The 22,254-nt window shown below is 42.1% G+C and overlaps 1 protein-coding gene across 3 annotated transcripts in view; it reads left to right on the forward strand.

Moving 5' to 3' along the window:
- gripap1 (GRIP1 associated protein 1) overlaps positions 1–22,254 on the forward strand; it is a 46,631-nt gene that overhangs the window by 12,279 nt on the left and 12,098 nt on the right. For 2 of the 3 annotated variants that reach the window (XM_080898127.1, XM_080898129.1), the window contains exons 14-25: positions 419–496; positions 1,251–1,343; positions 5,207–5,341; positions 5,465–5,560; positions 5,662–5,772; positions 6,034–6,135; positions 6,274–6,387; positions 6,627–6,704; positions 13,117–13,212; positions 16,179–16,235; positions 16,452–16,551; positions 20,022–20,152. In XM_080898127.1, the coding sequence (XP_080754253.1) occupies positions 419–496; positions 1,251–1,343; positions 5,207–5,341; positions 5,465–5,560; positions 5,662–5,772; positions 6,034–6,135; positions 6,274–6,387; positions 6,627–6,704; positions 13,117–13,212; positions 16,179–16,235; positions 16,452–16,551; positions 20,022–20,152 (1,191 nt within the window). The remainder of the gene's footprint in view (positions 1–418; positions 497–1,250; positions 1,344–5,206; positions 5,342–5,464; positions 5,561–5,661; positions 5,773–6,033; positions 6,136–6,273; positions 6,388–6,626; positions 6,705–13,116; positions 13,213–16,178; positions 16,236–16,451; positions 16,552–20,021; positions 20,153–22,254) is intronic. The other variant, XM_080898128.1, reaches the window with a different exon arrangement.

Here is a 22,254-nt window from a genome sequence, read left to right on the forward strand (position 1 = left end):
TGTCTTCATTGTTTGGACTTTATGTTTTTTTTAATTGACAGAAACTCTTAAAAATCAGACTTTGTATCATGAAAAGTAGTTCATGTCTGTGGCTGACGTCTGTTGAACACCTTTGGGTGTTATTGGAGAATCTGAATCAGACTGAATCCATTGGACACACTGAATAATTAAAACATGCATTAATAAAACATTCATGCTGTTTTTCATTTAAACGTGACGTCACATTTTCTGTACGAGTCCAAAAACAAAAAAACTTTGAATTCCAAAGTTTGCACACTTCACATGTCATTGTGAACATAGTGAAAGAGTCACTTTCTGTTCGGTTTTCTCCTCTGTAACGATCATTTCACCCTCGTTATGAACTTTGACTTTTTACTTTATAAACTAATCATTTGTGTTTGTGCGTTTTCTTGTTCAGACGGTGTCAGAGCTGAGAGAGCAGCTACAGAGCAAAGAGAAGGAACATGAGGTGGCTCTGCACACACTGAAGGACGAGGTAATGCATGCGTGCACGCACACACACACTCTGAGTCAGAGATCGTGAATCCTGCCACAGACAGGCAGACTTCTGAACATATTTCCATGTCTCAGGCGCAGCAGGAGTGCAGTAAAACACACACATATAAAGACGTGACGGCACTCTTATTTAGATATTTGTCCACATCCAAATTCTGCACACACATATTAGAATAGTTTTCTTTTTCTTTTTTTTATATTGAAGAGGATAAGGTTGAGGGAAAAGGGGACAAGGGAGGAAACAGTGTGAAGGTTGTAGGAGTTTGATTAAAGCTGACTGTTTTCGGTTCTTTCACTTCTCTGTGAAGCTGCTTCTCTGCCAAAGTGATATAAATGTTTAAAAAGAATCCGTTTTCACCAAAAACAGGTTTTTAAAATGAAGGAAATGAAATGAGAGATGGTGGGATGGAGAAAGCTCCTTAATACAGATGATTTTTTCTTAATAAAGTACAAATATGTTTTGGAATATCACTCTGGTAGTGGAACTGGTACTTCTGTGTGTTTCTGAACTGCTTTATCCTTCTCTAATCCTCGACTCTGTTCTTTCTGTCATCTTTGTCATTTAAAATTTCTTTACCTGTACACTCTTACGTTTGTGTGTGTTCTTTTTGTTTTGTTTACCTCCTATATTGCCTTTGTTTTTCTCGCTTTCTTTATTTGCTCTTTACTGGTTTCTTTCCCATCTTATCTTTTCCCCTCTGACGCCCCCTGCTGGTGGTTTGGTGCAACTGCAGGTAGCCAGTCAGAGTGCAGTCAGTCAGGAACAGGTGGACAACATCCTGCAGGAGAACGATGCTCTGAGGACAAACCTAGCTGCTCTAGAACAGGTAATAAACGTTACACAGCATGGAGAGAGTTAACGGCACTAACTTAGTGGCCATGAAACCCGGAGAACCCCTCATAAGCATGACGTCATCTCTGAGCACTAACCCAGCTACTTTTAACATGTAATAAAACTGATGAACAGTACCATAACCCTGACAGTACATCATCTCTGTGTACTAGAGAAACTGACAAGAACGTTACACTGACCAATGAGGAAAAAGTCATTAATACCTCAAAGACCATCACGCTGCTGCTAATCACACAACAGTTACCTGATCCCAGTTGTTGCTTTAGAAAGAAATGACAAAAATGTGTCAAGTGGAAAAATAAATTCACATTACTGTGATTGTCTGCAGCACCTGGACTTGGACCATGCTAACACAAAGCAAGTAGTTAAAGATCAGAGCCGTGCGAACCAAGCAGCTGAAGCTTTTTAAAGGTTAAGAAAAATCTACAAAATATTAGCATCTTACAAAAAAGAGGAAATTTTGCTTATTAGAATGAACTGCTGTTACAAGAATTACTTGTAATCGACTTGTTCCATATATACACTGAACAAAAATATAAACGCAACACTTTTGTTTTTGCTCCCATTCCCCATGGGATGGACGTAGAGACCTAAAATTCATTCCAGATACACAATATAACCATCCCTCCCAAACAGTGGTCACAAATCAGTCCAAATGTGTGGTAGTGGGCACATCCATCCCACCTCACAGGTGTGCCACATCAGGATGCTGATCTGACATCATGAGTAGTGCACAGGTGTACCTCAGACTGCCCACAACAAAAGGCCACCCTGGAATGTGCAGTTTTTTGCGCTATTGGGGGTCTGGGGACCCAGAACCGGTCAGTATCTGGTGTGACCACCATTTGCCTCATGCAGTGCAACACATCGTCGCATGGAGTCTATCAGATTGTCAATTGTGGCCTGTGGAATGTTGGTCCACTCCACTTCAATGGCTGTGCGAGGTTGTTGGATATTCGTGGGAACTGGTACACGCTGTCGTATACGCCGGTCAAGCACATCCCGAACATGCTCAATGGGTGACATGTCCGGTGAGTATGCTGGCCATGCAAGAACTGGGACATTCTCAGCTGCCATCTGCCCTGAACAATGTGAACCATGATTCATCCGTGAAGCGCACACCTCTCCAACGTGCCAGACGCCATCGAATGTGAGCATTTGCCCACACAAGTCTGTTACGGCGACGAGCTGGAGTCAGGTCAAGACCCCGATGAGGACGACGGGCATGCAGTTGAGCGTCCCTGAGACGGTTTCTGACAGTTTGTGCAGAAATTGTTTGGTTGTGCAAACCAATTGTTCCAGCAGCTGTCTGGGTGGCTGGTCTCAGACGATCTTGGAGGTGAACCTGCTGGATGTGGAGGTCCTGGGCTGGTGTGGTTACACGAGGTCTGCGGTTGTGAGGCCGGTTGGATGTGCTGCCATATTCTCTGAAACGCCTGTGGAGACGGCTTATGGTTGAGAAATGAACATTCAATGCACGGGCGACAGATCTGGTTGACATTCCTGCTGTCAGCATGCCAGTTGCACGCTCCCTCATTGCTTGTGGCATCTGTGGCATTTTGCTGTGAGACAAAACTGCACATTCCAGGGTGGCCTTTTGTTGTGGGCAGTCTGAGGTACACCTGTGCACTACTCATGATGTCAGATCAGCATCCTGATGTGGCACACCTGTGAGGTGGGATGGATTATCTCAATATAGCAGATGTGCCCACTACCACACATTTGGACTGATTTGTGACCACTGTTTGGGAGGGATGGTTATATTGTGTATCTGGAATGAATTTTAGGTCTCTACGTCCATCCCATGGGGAATGGGAGCAAAAACAAAAGTGTTGCGTTTATATTTTTGTTCAGTGTATATGTGTATATGTATAATATGGAACACTGGATCAGGCTGTGTTAATGCAAAGAAAAGCGTGTCATGCTCCGCGCATTCAGCTTCAGCTGTTTAATAGCTTCATTTACTGGTTACAGGTTAAAGACAGACAGCCCAATCAGAAAGAAGTTTAATGTTTTATATAATTCTGACCTCAAAACGCTGGTTTGAACCACTTACTGTTTTTTGTAATTGATGTCATTTCACGTGAGGTTTTGTAAATCTGACCCTGAACAGGATCATCCAGAACACTTTACTCACACACTATCAAACTGTAACTCACCTTGTAGGAGAACAGTGCTCTGGGGACTGATCTGTGCACGCTTGACCCTAGAGTAGAGCCCTCATCTAGGACCCTAACCGTAGCTTGTTTTTCTGGACTAATGTGACTCTTGAAAACTAAACTACATACTGCTGCACCGAGTGCTAACAACAGAACACTTTAGAGAGGCTTACATTAAATCTTTTGTGCAAGTGTAAAATTCAAAGCGCTTGCAGGAAACTAGATGATAGATCTGTGAGGGCTGCCCAACTAATGATGGTAGGTGGAGTTAATCTAGAATAGCTTTTTTAGAGAGAGTATCTAGAACCTGTTTGTTTATTGTAGCAGCTGTCTTTAATGTCAGTGTGGAACACGTGTTGCAGGAGAACAGTGCTCTGAGGACTAATCTGTGCGCTCTTGAACAGGTAATTATTTCCTGACTCCTCATGTAGAGTTTAGCATTAGATTGAGGTCCTGAAATGAACTTTGATTCCTAGAATCTTTTCTAGAGGCTTTTTTTAAAGATTGATCCCCTTAAAAATAAAATAACATGACTGTGTATCCTGAGTAGAATGTGTTGATGTCCTGAACCAGAAGCCTAAGTAGAGTGACTGGTTACAGTGACTGAGATTAGTTGGTTGGAGCTCCTCAAAGTAATCACGATGATCAGTTTTTCCTGCTTTCCAGCAGGTTCCTGCTTTAATTCTGATTTATGTAATGAAAATGTTGATGCTGGAGGAGGTCAGTAACCTCAGCTGTAGCTCATTAGGGTTCACATCCATGGTCCATGTTGCTTTCTTTGTTTGTGTCTAGCAAGATATATATTTGATGAAATGTACGACCTTTGGCCTGATTAGATCTGTTCGTGTTGTTCTTTGTCGTCATTCTGAAACACTTTATTTTGGAGAAGAACAGAGGATGAAGCATTTGGAGCGTCTCGCTCCAAATGCTTCATCCTCTGTTCTCAGACGAAACAATCCATGTGCTGACTTACACAAATCTTTGTGTGGTTTGTAAAACCAAAGTATACATTTACACTCTTCTCACTTAAAGTCACTGTGCTGTACACGTGAATATTCTGACTAGAAATCAAAATAACACAAAAACATTTTTCTCCCAGGAACTTTGTGATGGTAGTAAAATGTTTTTTGTGTTTCCTCTGAGACCTACACACACACACACACACACACACACACACACACACACACACACACACACACACACACACACACACACACACACACACACACTGATGTTCACACCAAACCTGGCCGTGTGGAGCTGTGCTGCTTTAGAACATGAGAGCATGACTGCTGTCAAAGAAACTGGAAATTAAAATGTATTTATCAGATTCACTGCTTTGGGTCTTACTAATGCCGGCTAGTTCGCTCTCTGAACTGGACAATGTTATGTTTAAAAAACTGAAATGAATGTTTTGAAATTGTTATACCTAAAAGGCCAAATGATTTAATGCTACAACTTACATCTTATTTAACCTGTGGTCATTTACTGTTCTCTGCTTCATCTTAATCATCTGTCGTCATCATTCTTTTCTATCTAATATTTTCTGGCAGTTGTTATCTGTCCAGGACATTCTTGTACATGTACGTGTTTAAGTTGGACAGGTACTGCAAAGAGTCGTTCAGGAATTAAAGTGAACACTGTAAAGAGAAATAAAGTGTTTGAAATGTGTTTGTAGATCCAAACGGTGAAGACGCAGGAAATGAACCTGTTGCGAGAGCAGCAGGAGGCGCTGACGGGCGAACTGCAGCAGAGACGAACTGAACAGGAGAATCTGCTGGCTCAGAGGGATGACCTCAACTCCCAGCTGCAGGTAGATTAAACAGTGGTTTGTTTAACCTTTGGGTTTTATCTCAGCTCGTTCTGCCGATATAAACGACTCTCCAGCTGTTTGTTTACACGTGGCTTTCTGCTTCTCTCACTTTACGTCCTTCAGGAGTCGAGTTTTGCCAACAGGAAGTTGTTGGAGCAGTTAACCGAAGAAGGACAAGAGAAGGATAGACTGCTGAGAGAGCTGGACGAGGCTAAGAAGGTACACACATAAACAACAACAACACACAGAGTGCCACATGGTGTCTGTACACAAACCAGCTGAACCAGTAAACACACTTACACCTGTTTGTGTGTGAGCAGACAGCAGAGAAGAGGAAGGCCATGCTGGATGAGATGGCCATGCAGCTGAACCAGGAAAAGTCTGACCACAAGGAGGCGCTGTCAGACCTCAAACTGCAGCACGAGAAAGAGGCGAGTGGCCATGGATCTGCTGCTTTTAATGGCTTTTATCCATCACAGTTTTCATGTCTTCTTTGTTTGGTTTCTCTATATAGTTTCTTTGCTTTGAATTATCGCTGATCTGTTTTTGTTTGTGTGGTTTTTAGTTTTTAAAATGTGCAAAAATAAAGAAAAGCCACAAATTTTCATCAGATTTAGTGAATTCTTTTTGCTTTTGTCTCTTCTCTGTATTCCCTGACTCATTTTCTTCTTCTGTCTCCTCCTCTCTTTCAGGTTCTTGCAGTGAGGGCTCGATACGAGAAGGAGCTCAGAGGACTTCATGAAGACAAGAATCGCTCTGAGGAAGAAATCCGACAGCAGCTTAGAGATGAAAAGGTAAAGAGGCACGCAGGAGGTGAAAGTGGGTAAGGAGACAAAAGAAAACTCCTGATGTGTGTCTTCCAGATGTCTCGTATAACACGAGCAGCAGAGTCGTTATCGCACAAGTTCACGATACGCTTTGTGAGTTTTCAGGCTCGGACGAAGGAGCTGGAGGGTTTACAGCCCCGAGTGGAGGAGCTGCTGAGTCAGGTCCAGTCCATGGAGGGAGCCAAAGGATGGTTCGAGAGACGGCTCAAAGAGGCTGAGGTCAGTATCTGCTGAGTGCTGGCTGGTCACCCTATAAACCAGCGGTACTTTTCCGCCAATTCGTCCTCCAAATCCTCCGTAGTTTAAAGGTCGAGTTTGCACATTTGCATCATTATTTTAAAGTGAAAATGCCAACATTTACAGTTTTTAGCTTCTCGGCTGAGCAGATTCTGAGTTCCTTTGATTCCAAGTGTTCCTCTGTGACTGACTGTACTTTATCTGTCTGCTGATGCGAGCAGGAGAATATAGAGAAGAACAATCTGCAACATCAGGAGGAAATCAAGCAGCTGTGGAAAGAACACAAACTTCAGCTGGAGGTACACACACACACACACACTTTCATTTTGTTTTATTTAATCAGGTAAAGGTGTCACTGAGAAGAGTAATGTGTTTTCTGTGAGCACAGAATGAAAGCCGGTGTTATAAGAACAAAAGCAGACAACAGACGATGACTGTCACACTTGATGAGATTACACACATTAAAGCGAGCACAGAAACATTGATTAACAGATCCTGTAGAAGTGACTTAAACTCAGCAGCAGTAATCAGCTCTGACAGTTTCACCTCCGTCTCTACTTCGCCTCAGGAAAAAGATGCTGAAAAGATGCCGAGACTGTCTTCACTCAACATTTTATAGATGTCGCTTCTTTATGTTCAGCACAGTTGAGGAAGATCATCTTGGGGTGGAGTTACAAACATGTATAAAAGTCACTCGATTGAAATGACGGACAAGAAAAGCTCCTTATATCCAACCGTCACACCTTTGACAGGCGTTAGGTCAATTTTCAGGCACTGTGTCAGTTTTTCTGTTTATCATCAGTAAACTGTGTTTATCATAACCCACTGCATAACCGTTCCTTTGCATAACATTACGTTTCCTCCTGTAGCCTGTCTGGTAGAATAATCATGTCTCTCTAAACTCCAAATGGAGGATTTGTAACAAGAAAAGTAATGAATACAGTGAGCTGTGTTTAACATTTTGCTCCATTTGCATTTATTTTATCGAATCAGTTGAACTCCTCGACTAAACTGCTGAGCAGTAATGTGGATGAGATGATATCAAACCCAAACTGCCTGCTGCACACCTGTGAACTATAAAAATACAGTTTCCCATCTTAGTAGTTATTATGGATATTTTCTTCTAGGAGATATTGTGCTATTTATCCCAGCGTGTTGGTCTCATGGACCCAGAATACACACACCATGTATGCAACGGTTTTAAACTGGATTCCTGTGTGCATACGTGCAGTGATTGGCCTCCTGCATTAGTGCACAGCCTGTAGTAAGACAGTCGCTTCAATCACTTCACAGCGATGTCGCAAACCTGCTGTTCAGTTACGGAGATCTGACGGGCTTCAGAGGTTTGAAATGCAGATACAACTGCAGAGCCGGGCTCAGCTAAACCTGCTCTCTGAGACACACAGCAGTGGTGCGTCAGAGAACCGTGCAATGATTTGTGTGATTGCTTCCCAGCATGCACTGGGACAGAGGATTTATCATAATTTTTCATGTGTTAGTGTGCTCTGTAGTGTTTCCACAAGTGATGCTTTCCTCTGTGATTTTTTTTTTTTGGTCCCCATGACTGCATGAAACATTGATAATCTGGTGAGACATATGCAGTTTAATTAATGACTCGTGCTAATCAGCACACATTTAATTTGTCAGAGAATCGGTTACATTTCTGTGCAGAATGAGATGAAATGATACAGAATCTGTAGCTGGTTTAATAGTAATTCACTTTAGTTCAGTCTTATTTATATAGTAAAGCTCCAATTCACAACAGCAGTCATGTCAAGGTGCTTTAGTTAGATTAAGAAGCCTGAACTCCAATATAGGAGAGAAGACCCCATCAGTCAGACCAACCTCTATGAGCAACCCCCAGCAGAACCAGGCTCAGGGCTGGGCAGCCATGTACTATGATCAGTCAAGCGGTGAGGGGGAAAACAGGAACAAAAGGGATAGAAAGCTGAGAACAAAATATAAACTACAGGAGAGAAAAGGCACAAGATGAGGGCTTGCAGTAGTGGGATATAATATCCATGGAGAGTGGATGTGGAGAAAAGTGCTAAGTGTTTCTTGGGCCATGAGTAGGACTAAGGGATGGTTGAGGGTCAGCTGATCCAGCCCTACCTAAAAGTTTTATCAAAAAGGAAAGTTTGACGCCTGTTTCTGAAAAGTTGAGAGAATCTCGTCTCCCAAATGTACAGGAACAACTGAAGGCTCTGCCTCCATCCACAGAGCACAGGCAAGGCTGCAGTCTGAGAGCGATGTGATGTGAGATGGTGGCGCTTGATCATTCATGCCTTTGTATGTGAGAAGAAGTATTGTAAATTAAATTCTGGATCTAACAGGAAGCCAATAAAGATGAGCTAATGCAGGAGAAATATGATCTCTCTTTCTGGTTCCTGTCAGTACTCAGACTGTGGCCTTTCTGATCAACTGAAATCTTTCAGGGAGCTTTAGAACGGCCTGCTGATAAGAATTGTAGTATTTCAGCCTAGAAAAATCAAATGCATAGACAATTTTTTCAGTAATTGTGACCTCTTAACAGTTGCACTTTTGAAGCTTCTACGGAGGCTTGAAATCATTTCTGAATGTTAAACTGCAGCTCAGGTGAAGACGGAGCATCCGCGTCCAGAACAAGACGTTTCAGAAGGCGCCTCTATAAATATCAACACTTGTGTGCGTGTGTGTAGACAGGCACACAGTGCGTGTAGGCATGTACGTTTGTGTGTGCGCTCTAATTGAAAACGTTTCTAATTAAAGCGTAGTTGTCTCCATGGTAACTTGGAGAGGTTAAGCTGTGTTAACAGCCGATCAGAGTGGAGGCGGCTCATGTGAACGCTGACAGTCTGCTGCAGACACCCTGAACGCTTCACGCCATCTGTCAGCAGGACGGAGTTCAGCTTGTTGTTCAGCGCCGTGATTCTCGTTTCCACACTGACCCGTCGTCGTCGTGCACTCACAGCACAAAGACGAGGCTTTGTTTACAGCGTGCGACGAGTGGATACCGCTCGACGCGGTGGTGTTTGTTTCCAGTCTTGAAGCTGATTGATTTTGTTTGCAGTGTTTACAGACATCTCTGTTGTGAAACGAGGATGGATGGAGGGCGCTTTTTGGACCGCGCTGCTGTAATTGGTCACTGTGACACACTGTCAGTATTAAGAAGCACTGGATTAGCTCTGTCAACACTGTTTCTAGAAGAGTTTTGTAAATGAAATGGCTCCACTAAACAGACAAAAGATGCTGAGATTTTTAAACGTTGCAGATGTTTGTTGTTATTGATGTAAGGTGATGTGATGGGCCGCCAGGCTGCGTACAAGTTCAAATAATCCAAACATAAACACTAAATGTAATTTGCAGCTAAAGCAAAGACTGAAAGGAGAGCGCTTGCCACCTGCTCTGATTCCTGCAGTGGATATAAACACACTTAGTGTACAGAACTCCACAAAGACTAACTGAAAGGAGTAAATCAGAATCAGAATACTTTATTGATCCCTGGGGGAAATTATTTTTTGTTACAGTGCTCCATTTTAAACCAACATTAAGACAAGACAGACAATACGCTAACTAAGAATAGTACAATATATACATATATATACATACATACATACATACATACATACATACATACATAAGTCACTTATAAATAAATATTTGGAAAAGAAACATGTGTAGCTGTAGCAGCAAACAGTGTGTTAAGTGGATGCGTTGTACAGGGAGATGGCCACAGGCAGGAATGATTTCCTGTGTCGTTCAGTGGTGCTTTTCGGTAATCTCAGTCTCTCACTGAACGAGCTCCTGTGACTGACCAACATGTCATGGAGTGGGTGGGAGGTGTTATCCAACATTGTCTTTATCTTGGACAGCATCCGCCTCTCCGACACCACCTTGAGGGAGTCCAGCTCCATCCCCACAACATTGCTGGCCTTACGGATCAGTTTATTAAGTCTGTTGGCATCTGCGACCCTCAGCCTGCTCCCCCAGCATGCAACAGCATAGAGGATCGCACTGGCCACCACAGACTCATAGAAAATCCTCAGCATTTTCTGGCAGATGTTGACCCAAATATTAACACAGTCTGATTGTGGCTACAGCTTGTGGAGATACAGAAATGCTGCCATATAACCTGCATCATTATAACTGCATTAATAACATTCTTTACAGCATTATTTCATCTAATAATATTTCTCACAGTATTGATACTGCATTACAGTTGTTTATTGAAGATGTTCATTTGAGGATCCTTCCATTATGTTAACTTTTATTACAAGTACGGTTAGAAGTATTTTATACACATTGCATATTTGTGCTTATTTCGAGTTGATGTTCGGTTCATTAAGGGTCTTAAGCTTCACTGGCGTGACTCTCCAGGTGATACATGCTGAGGGAAACCAGAACATAGAAGGATAACTGCAATGCATGCTCACAGTACATATAACACATATAATCTAGGAATGTGTCCAGCCTGAGGCCTTAACTCATTTGGTGTCTTAATATATTTTATTCTACTTGGTAACAGACGATCAGAGTCAATAATTAGCCCCAGAGACCCTGAGGGCTTGAAGTTTATTACCTTGTATGGAAGGTGTTATAGAAAAGAGAAGTTCTATGTCTGTTTATAGGCATTAAAGATGTATGATTAACTGTGACTAATGTCTGGAACCTATTTTAATCTGTCATTGACGCCATGGGGGGGCGTGTACCCCACTGCTTTATAAGTGTCCACAACATGTATTTTGGTCAGAAGACATAGGCTGATGTTTTCTCCGGGCTGTTAATAAACTCATCGTTTGATTGCACTTCTCTGGGGCTTCCGTGGTTTGTCTCACTGCTCTACATTGATTGATTTCGCGACAAGCTCCATATGTGGTTACCATTCGAGTCTCATAACCAATAATAATTCTCATTACTGATGAGCGTAATTATTGGTTATCAGTAACGAGCCCTTTCAGCAGATTAGATGACCACGGTGATCGTGTATACGTCTGTGAGAAAGTCTCTCCTCAGAGACCTGCTGCACTGATTAGTTTGTCTGCGTGTGCGTGTGTGTTTTATCTGCTGGATAACAGCCTGGTACTGAAACCAGAGTGAGGAAACTTAATAGGAAAAGTTAATTAATGATGGAAGAAGTCTAATTAGAGGGCAGGTCAGGTCCCGGGCAGGTGCTCCACGTGTCGGGGGTTTGAGTTTCAGCCGTCACATGTCGTTTCCTGTCTTCGTTCCTGAACATCAATGCTAAGGTTTGTTAAACCGAACGTTAAATGGCAAATTAAAAATAATCAGTTCACCCTGTTCTCTCCAGTTACATCAGAACATGCTGAAAAAAATAGCTGATTGTTCATAAACCTTAAAGCACACGAGTCCTGCAGCCTGATTTTACAAATTTAAATCACTCAAACTGCTCGAAGCATTCTGTTTGTAAACGCTGTTCACCATATCTAATCATCTGCATGAAAATACATTTTTTCCGATGTTATAAATTATATCTTGTAATATGTTCACCTGATGCACACAGTTATAATAAAAAAAATGATAGTTTGGAAGAAATTAAGTCAAAATTATAGAGGCTGGAGAAGCAGGTATTTAAATGCAAGTCTTATCTCTTATTCCACAAGGCTTAATCCTGGAATTCAGGTGTTTTAATTCCCATTGCTACAGATGTGTAAAATCAAACACTTAGCCATGAAGTCTGCTTTCTTTTGTAAAAGAATGGGTCACTCTTAAGATCCTGCTGAAGTTAGGAGTGGTACCGTAACAGGATGCCACTGTTGCAAAACAGTTTGTGAAGTTTCTTCAGTCCCAGATGTTCCACGATCAGCTGTCAGTGGTGTTATTTCAAAAGTGGCCGACCACAGAAAGCTACCAAGGGGAGCCATCAACCAAAATGATGAAGAGTCTCCAGCGCTCTGCTGACTCAGTAGCTGCAGAGCTCCAAGCCTCCTCTGGCTTTAACATCAGCACAAAAGCTTTGCACCGGGAGCTTCATGCCAAGGGTCTCTGTGGTCGAGCAGCTCCTGCAGGTGTAATGTGTAGGTGGCTCAGGGTTTTTGTCCACATGCTGTACTTCTTGTAAATTTCTGTATTTGAGAAACTGTTTCCAATCTTCCAAAATAACTAATGCAATTAAATCGAGTATGAAAAACTGTGTCAGTGCCCTTATGTCTAAAACATCTGTGTGCTGCAATGAAGAGGGAACAGCTGGCAGGTCATCAATGGCATATTTTTATTTACAGTAGCATCCTGTAAGAAAGCAAAGAATAAACAAGTTTTCTTACAAAATGAGTTTAAAACCTGCAGTTTAGAGTTTTTATTATTATTTGTGATTTTTTTTTTTTAAATAAATAATGTCATACATCTCAGTAAAGTCTCAGAGCTTCTCTCCCACCACGTGGTGAGCTGTTGATAGAGGTGTAAGACGTTACAGGGAATTAACAGACTCTTGTTTTCCTCCAGAATGACATTTCCCCCTCCCTCTGTCAGGTGAGCAGCTACAGCCTGCAGATGTTTTTAATGTAGATTTTAGTCAAATTAATTAGCGGCAGAAGATTAGAAGGGAATTAAAAGCAGTTTCCTTTTTCAAATTAATCTCTGTGTCAGATGGATTAAGAGCAAGGGGGCATCGCTGGAGGTGCAAATGTAGCTTGTTTAAATGTTTTTCGCCGCATTTCTCCTCCAGATGTTTGAGCTGCTGAACGAAATCCTGATGTGTCGCTTTGTGTCCTGCAGGAGAAGCAGTCAGAGATGGAGAAACTGAAGCAGCAGCTGGTGGAGGTGGAGAAGCAGAGGGAGGAGCACGGGGACACCATCGGGAAACTCAAACAGGTAATAGCTTTGTATCAGAGCTGATATATCTCGTTCCTCCAGTGTCCAAAGACTGCAAACTTTAATTCAGACCCACTCACACGGTTCTGTCTACGAGACCAAATGTGGTTTAATACGCCGCTGTAAATAGTCCCTTATAGTCCTTTTCCTACTGTTTATAATGATAGAACAGAGAGCAGCTTTTAGGAGCTTTATAAAAATGGAACTACATTTGTGATTTTTCGTTTTTTTTGTAAATAAAGGTTGATGTTTACAGTATGAACCAGCGGGCTGAGACCATACACTGTATGTACAAGATGGACATAAACAGACACAAATACCTGCTGTTTCATATGCAAGTAAAATGCTATGAGAAACAAACATAACAGAAATTAATACTCGTAAATTTAAATTGATTAATTTGTTTTTTAATTTGTCAGAAGCAGGTAGCACGGTGGGATGGTGATTAGCACTGGTCCCTTTGGGTTCTCCAGCTTCCTCTCGCAGTCCAAAGACATGCAGTTAGTGGGGTTAGATGAAGTGGTGGTTCTAAACGGCCCATTCAATTAGATTTGAATCGGGGAAATTTTTGCCTCAGACAGTCAGAAATATTATAATTCTGATCATGCATCAGTACATTTCCATATTTGTATATTTATAAAAAGAAAGCTGAGACTTGTGAGACTTTATCAAAGGTGTGAGCATCACAGCAGAGGCCTTTGTGTCAAAGTAGCTGAGGATGAAACAGAAAAACATGAAGGAGATTTTCCTGGCCTGAGATTTTATACAAATATTCTGCAGTCGATCAAAAACGGAGCAAAACCATTAATCAACATATGAACGTGACCTGATGCTGCTGACGTGAAGCAGAGAAAAGTTACAGAGGTTTGATTACAGACACAGCTGAGAGTTTTGCAATTTTGCATAAATGTAAAAAGTTTACATTTGTTCAGCAGCCTGTTGAACGGCAGAAATTAGGTTTTCTTTTTGGAAGTAAGTAAAAGAAAAAAAAACAAACCAGGGGCCGACAGGCTGTAAACAACTTGTGCGTAACAAGCAAGTGAATAATGCAGAAAACAGACTTTTAGACGGGAAACTTCTTGAAGTACAGAGAGAGAGAGAGCTGTGCATGAAGTGTGATTTTATCCTGGTGGAAGCAAAACAGCAAAAGTCAGAGTGAATTCATGACGATGTTTATGTGAAGCGCAGTTTGGATCTTCTTTTGCTGCCGGTTCAGTCAATATTGTTTGGAGAGAGATAAAACCTGCAGCTTTTGAATCTAGAGCAAAAAGGGCGTGAACACAAAGCTCGACCCACCGAAACATCAGAATCAGCGCGCTGTCGGCTTTCAGCCCCGACGTGTCGGTGAGAAAGGCGACATCTCGCTGATTCTGATCGGTCAGCGGGTCGAGCTTTGTGTTTACGTCTTTGTGCAGAATCTGTGTTCCTGCTCTCAGTTACTGTTTTAGCTGTTTGATGGTTGTTTAAATTTTGTGAGGTTTAACCTGAGGGCAAAATAAATGTATATTTAAAAATCGATTCAGGATTTTAATGAATCGATATCACGTTATCCAAGCTAGAATCGATTTTAATCGATAAATCGATAATCAACACCCACCCCTACACAGAAGCTGTCAATCATGAGTCTCTGCCCCGCCCCTCCCCCTTCTTACATACACTTCTTAATAAATGACAAAGAATTTTACAATAAGAAATTAATAATACACAAATACATTTACTTATTTATTTCTAGCCTTTCGAATGCTCTTTAAATCATTGTAACTCCGGTAACCTTTGTGCTACAGACAAAATTCCAAGGTGAGCTTTTCAGGGATCACAAAGCATTCACAACGCACTGCTGTCTGAACACGGGCAGGAAAATCCGTTCTGCCGAGACTTGAGTAGGTACGCTTAACGTTAGCGCTGCTGCTCATCTTTTTTGAGCTAGAGAGAAAATTCAGAATTCTAAAACAAGTCTATCACTGTATGATACTTGGATGATAAAGGGTGAAACACTTCTACAAGAACAAAGCAAAGAACATGATAAAAAGAAACAATAATGAGGAGACACAACGGGATCGAAAACATGGCCACACCAAAGATTCACAAAAGCCTTTTAAAAGAGAAAATTTAAAGACGAGATTTAAAAGAGTATTTTGGTGTGAAGGGGCAGACGGTTCCACAGTTTAGGAGTCCTAATGGAAAAAGCCGATCACCTTTACTAGGATTTCTCCCAGCAGAGCTGAAGTGGTCTGCAGCACTGCAGCAAAGCTTTGAGCAGGTCCTCTGAAAGGTCTTTACATGGTTGATGCAGCGGCCCACGCTAGAGATAAAAGGAGACGGTCCCTTTGAGGCCGAGGTTTTTAACCTTTACAAATGTGTCACTTTGAACCCAGGAACTGTGGACCTGTTTAAAAAGCACCAAAATCTGTTTACTCTTCTCTTTGTTTATTCACCCAGCTTATGTGTTTTAGTGTCTGCCTTTAGCGTCACCCTCCCTTTATGCTGTGTGGAGGTGCGAGCGTCTGTTTAGCTTGGTGTTTGCACGATGCTCTGCAGATCACAGCACAGAATTTGTGGGCCAAAATGTTAAGGAACCAAAATAATTTGCTGAGCAGATTTAAAATCAGCTACAGGCTTGCTTTCACTTTGACATGGTTCTGGCTGGTGTCTGTGTTTTTGCTGGTTTGGGTTTTTTTTTTTCGTGTTTAATAATTTCATCAATCTGCTCGTGACTGCAGATGAAAATGTCCATTTTAAGCTAGATCTGGCACGTTTACAGTATGGACCCAGGTGTTCATGTTTGGTATTGTGCATTTTTTTTAATAGTATAAAATGCCCTGAAAAAGTCAGAAAATATAATGTCTGACAAACAGAAGCAGTAAATTCTCAGTTCAGGAAATGTTTCTGGCGTTTTTACTTTGGAAATGAACTAGAACGATCAGAGTAACTGACAGTGATGTCTCTGACCTGCTTTCTTTTTTTAGGAGATAAAGGACACTGTGGACGGTCAGAGGATTCTTGAGAAGAAGGGAAGCGCAGCGGTAAGTTTACTGTTTATCTGACTGATGCTGCCAGAGACAAAGAGACGGATGGACTGTGTGAGTGACAGACGCAGACTGATGAACCGATACTGCAAGACGAGAATCTGAATAGCAATGAGAAAGGAAAAATATTTAGCAGAGTAATTTGAGAGCAGTGGTGCATGGAAAATAATAATTAGAAAATAAACCTGTGTGTGTGTGTGTGTGTGTGTGTAGCTGAAGGATTTGAAGCGGCAGCTGCAGCTGGAGAGGAAGCGAGCAGACAAACTGCAGGAGAGGCTCCAGGAGATTCTGACCAACAGCAAAACCAGGACAGGTACTGTACGCACCCCGAACTGTGATGCTGTCCTCACGTCTGCATGCCCCTACGTTTAGTTAAATGCTGGTATTGTCTGTTCATTCTTCAGTCCCACTGACGCAACATCAGCTTCAGAGTCTGAAAACCTTTAATCTGTTTCCTCTCATTCGGTGAAATGGTCAATTTTCCCATCAGGATTTACAAAACCAGAAAGAAGCCCCACCTATTTGCTCTGGTAGTTGCTGTTAGCAGGGCAACCAATTAGAGGCTTAAACAGTGTGACGGGGAGGCTGTGGCTCAGGAAGTAGAACAGGTCATCTGTTAATCGTAAGGTTGGTGGTTCTCTCCATGGCTGCTCTGATCTGCGTGCCAAAGATACTGTAGTTGCTGAGTTGCTCCTGATGCATTTGTTGGAGTGTGGAAGTTAAATAGAAAGGCCTTGGATATAGAAAAATGATATGTGAATGTGTGTGTGAATGGGTGAATGAGACATGTTGTATAAAGCTTTGTGCCTAGTATAAATGTGCTGTACAAGAGCCAGTCCACTTGCAACCACGCAAGGGAGAGAGTGCAAGCTCCACACAGAAAGACCGAAGGTGGCTGTGGATTTGAGTCCAGGAGCATCTCGCTGACAGGGAGGTGACCGTGCTAACCACTGTGCTCCTGTGCTGCCTTGTAGTACACTTTAAAAGGAAACTATGGAGCTTGATATGTGCGTACATTTTTTTTTGTTCATAGCACTGCTGTCTATCGTTACCGATTCTCTTTCATGTGCACATTATGCTCAGAATCGCCCTTTTTCACAGAACAGATGTTAAGTAAGCAGCCCGTAGTTTTAAAAGGTGAGTCTTCTGTGGAGTAACACATGTACATTACATGGAGACTTCAACATTATTGTATGCCTCCAGGCTCAGGATGTTTTGAAAGGAAAAAACTGCCCCCTTGGTGTAAATAAGGTTTTTGATGACGATTTGATAAATTCTAATAATAGCTTTTTAAAAATGAGTCTACGTAGGTTTGTCCTGATTTATGCCTGTAATTGTTAAAAACGTTCCAGTAAAAAAACTAAAAGTCATCACAGAGATGCCTCAGGACACAATGTACAAGATTATGCTGACGTCTGCTGCTGACGAAACATTCACAAACACAGGGTATCTGAGAAGCATGAAACATGTTGACACCATACCTGAAGTCATGTCACAGTTATTAGGTGTCGTTTCAGTAACAGTGGTCCAAGCTTTTGCTCGATGATACACTTGTCACAATCATGCCTCCAACCAATGAGCCAAGAGCTTTGTGCTCATGCAGCACAAGTTCATCCATGATCATCAGCATCTGTGCTGGAGGCTGGAGCCCTGGATGGCAATCAGTCGGTGTCTAAAGCAGGCGACCCACTTATCCTGGAAGAGCTGGGCATTTTAAAACCAGTTTCATGTCCTGTAAAACACCTGGTGTGATGTGCTCTGGATGGGAAACTCTGTTCCTCTCTCGAGTAATCTGTAGACATTAGCACTGCATGTTTCTGCAGGTTATCGATTGCTGCACACTTAGAGCTCCATAAAGCTGAACCTGACGGGACTCTGAAACTTAGAGGTAGAGGACGTAAATCCCCGAACAGGATGGTGCTCCCATTTAAATACTCCAGGAAGGAGAGACAGCAGTTTTGTGTGTGTGCGTGTGCGTGTGTGCGCGTGTGTGTGTGTGTGTGTGAGGCCAAGATGTGATTGTAACGTGACCAGTCCGATAATAAGCGGCATGCTAGCCCTGCGTCAGGAGGTTCTGGCTCAGTCCGGAACCTCCTGCTTAATATTTAATGGAGCGCTCTGGTTCCCAGAGCTGAGCTGGACACACTGGCGTCTGCTGGCAAAACACAAGCAAATACACACACAACCAAAACACTTCTTGCCCACACCTGCATCAAATGGAATTTTGAAAGTTTTAACTTTTTCCACTTAATATTATTTAAATGTTATTCTTTTATTGCATATTTTCTTATTCTCTGGTGCTTATTTAGCAGACTCTCTGTTGTCACACACAAACACACACACACTCTCAGTTGGAGCGGTGCAGGGTAGTTCTGAGCTTCATGTATAATCTATGAGCAGTGCTGAATGTTTAAAAGCCTCTTCTGCACAAACCTGAGAATCAGACATTTTAAAGTAGCTACTTATCCATCTCTCCCAGTACCTGCCTTATAGGGACGTCCCAGTGCCTTAAAGGGGCAGTTTGTCGTTTTAACAGGACAGCGTGCTGCTTTAAAAGTGACAGTCCACGGTCTTAATGGTAAAGTGGGGTGTCTTATAGAGACAGTTCATTGCCTTGGACAATAAAGGGACAGCCTGAAGGGTCGGCCAGTTGCCTTAAAAGGACATCCTTAAAGGAGTGACTTTGTCCTTTAAAGGGACAGTTCTCTCACTGCTGTCTTACTTGGACAACTTGCTGCTTTAAAAACACAGTTTCACTGCCGTAAACAGACAGCTTACTACCTCAAAGCAACAATCACACTCTTACAGGAACAGCCCACATTTAAATGGGCAGCTTACTGCCTTAAAGGGCTGTTTGCATTCCTACAGAAACGGCTTGCTGCTTTAAAAGGATGTCCACATTTTTTTAAAAAGATTGTTTGACAGTCCAGCAGCTTAACAGAGCAGTTTGCTTTCTGAAAGCAATAACAGCCTTTATTGCCATAAATAGGTCTTATATGAACAGGAGGCTTTAAAATGATGTTCATATACTAAAAGGAATAGTCTTGGTCTTTAAATGGACTGTCCACATGCTTAACATGGTGGTCCAGTATCTTACAGAAACACTGTGGTGTTTTTAAAGACAGTTTTCTGCCATAAACGGCAACTTGCCACTTTCAAACAACAGTCTTAAAGGGGCAGTGTACGTTTTAATAGACAACTTACTGCCTTTAAGGGATGTTTGCAATTCTAAAGAGACGGCTTTCTGCTTTCAAAGAACGTATGCTCTCTTAAAAGGTATATTCACCAATCCACTGCTTAAAGGGATCATTTATTGCCATAAATAGACCTTATGTTACTGCTGTGCTTTGAACAGTGTCCTGCTTTAAGCACACTGAAGAAGAAAAGAATCAAGATGTTGCAATGCTCCAGTCCATGTCCAGACCTCAGCCGGATTATAATGCTCTGTCAGGACCTTAAGACAGTTGTGCGAACATGAACGCCCACAAACCTCAATGAACTGAAGCAAGGTTGAGTGGGCCAAAATTCTTCCCCAGTGATGTGAGAGACTGATGAAGTCATATAGATGCTGCTAAAAGTGTTTCTACGAGCTACTGAAACATGGAGTGTTCTTAATTTCTCACAGGACTGAACAGACTCAAAGTAAAAGGCTACGTATTAAAGGCAGTTGAAGTAAAAGTCTTTGTCAAACAGCTGGGGGATTTAGAGTTTGTCTGGGGTGGACTGCAGCTTTAAAGAGGTGAATATGTCCTGATGCTTAGAGTGAAATTGTTGTTCTTTCAGGTTTGGAGGAGCTAGTTCTGTCAGAGATCAACAGTCCCAGTCGAACTCAGCAGACCGGAGACTCGTCCTCCGTGTCCTCCTTCTCCTACAAAGACATGATGAAGGAGTCTCAGTCGACCAATCAGAATAAGGTGGGTGGAGCTCCTCGCCACCTTAAACACAGAGCTTGATGTCTGTGACACTTCAGGCTTTGGTGTGGACATTATCCCAGCCAGCACACTCAGCTCCAACTTACAGAGCAGGCAGTGTTTTTCAGTTTGCCTGATCATGGTGCGTTTGAATGGCTGCCATGCACTCATCTGTTCTCTCTGTTGACTGGTGTTTGGACCTCGTCTGGTTCAATATCTCACGTTATCATTTATTTATTTTTCATTGTACTGATGGTGGTTTATGGCTGAAATGTGATCAACATCATGAATCTCAAAATCCAAACACAAACATGAACATCTGAGAATATGTCCTGTCAGCCTGGAGTCAGCAGCTGCTTAAGCCAGAATGGCGTTCTGGCTGAACGCCTGAAAATGCTGAAAACGTTCCATCAGTACTTCATACATGACCAGCAACAGCAGCTGGATCGTCTTCAGGATGTGGAGATTCCGGCCGGCTCTGGATTCAGCCGTGAGCGAGATCACAGATCGACTGATTGAGGAAACAGTGAAAGGAAAATTTTCTGATGGGCCTTTTAATGCTCCAGCTGCAGTTTGCTGATGTTACTTTGTGACAGATTTACGCATCATTAAAGGCTTTACTGGATACGACTTCTCTGCTGTTCAGCTACTGGAGCACACATTGAGTGCTTACACAAAACCTCAGGCAAGTTGAAGAAATCTCAATTTCAGATGAAGGTTTAATTGAAGTGCTACTTTGTGTCTGCAGCTACAAACTAATGCTGTTGGAAGGACACATTGTTTTCATAGCAACAGCTATAAAAGGTTAACATCTGAGGTTTTTTTTTTTAACCTTCTACAATAATAAACTGAGTAAAATGTGTGATTAAAATATGTTCACATTCAAGGCCATCTTCTTGTTCACCTCTGGACCATTTCCTGCAAAGACCCAGGTTCAACTCAAAGTTCAGTTAATGTGATGTAAAATTTCAGCCATGCTGGAAGCTGTGTGAATATGCCCAAGAGTAGGATTTTAAACAGGTTTTTATGGAGCTGCTCTCAGAACCTTCTGATAACTTTTGCCTTTTTGTTTGAATACTTCAGGCTTTAGGAAAGTGAAGCAGAAAATTAATTTGGCAGAATAATGGAGAATAGCTCTGACCGGCTGTGCGCTTTCATCACATTAAAATGTAAACAGTGGTATTTATTAAAGCTGTGTTAAAACTAAATGTAAGAAAAAGTCACAGTTTGAAACCTCGACAGATAAAAACTGTCATGTTAAAAGTGGATTAATTAGTGTTTTTAGTGTATTCAGTGAAAGCTAAACAAGCTTCTGCTCCTGACCTCTTAGCTCTGTGTCAGGTCAAATCACGACCTCTGACCTCCAGGTTGTATTGAAAGACAGATTTAACTGTAACATCCTGTCATCCTCTCTTTTGTTCTTTTATTACGTTTTACAACTGATTTATCTTTAAAGTTCCTGGTGCCATATTTATCTCTGTCAGTGGTGTGTGTGTGTGTGTGTTTCTATTGATAGAAACACTGTAAATAGAGCTGACAGACTCTCTGTATGTCGATGAGTGTTTCTGTCAAAACATGACACTGCAGAGTCCTCCATCACTTCAGTTTACTGTGGTGATGCGGTTGTTATTAGCAACAGCATCACATGAGAGAAAAGAGGGTTTGATGATGTCCTGCTGCTGCAACGTTTCCCATCAGACACCTCTGTGATGATTAAAGCCTCAGCGTGCTTCAAAGGTCCCGTTTTGGTCCACACTTTAAATTTTAATGAGAAACTACAAACTGAATGCTTTTGTGTGCATTCAGACATATAGATCTCAGTGGGCTGATGATGATGACTTTTTTCGCTTGTTTCCATCCGACTTTAAAGTTCGGCTCAGCAGAGTTTAACACGCGAGACTACAAAGTCTCCTTATTATCTTGAACCCAAACTGTGATAGCAGCTGCTGTACCGAAGTGTAAAAGCAGAACAGACTGTGGCAGCAGTTTGATCCTCTCGCACACAACTGAGGTAATGTTCATGTTAGCAAGCCTGTGAAAGGCAGCAAAAGCTTCTGGCACAACTTCACCTGCTTCCAAGATGCATAGAGAGGATGAAACGATTC

This window comes from Rhamphochromis sp. 'chilingali' (assembly GCF_963969265.1).
Source record: "Rhamphochromis sp. 'chilingali' genome assembly, chromosome: 12".
Classification (NCBI taxonomy): Eukaryota; Metazoa; Chordata; class Actinopteri; order Cichliformes; family Cichlidae; genus Rhamphochromis; species Rhamphochromis sp. 'chilingali'.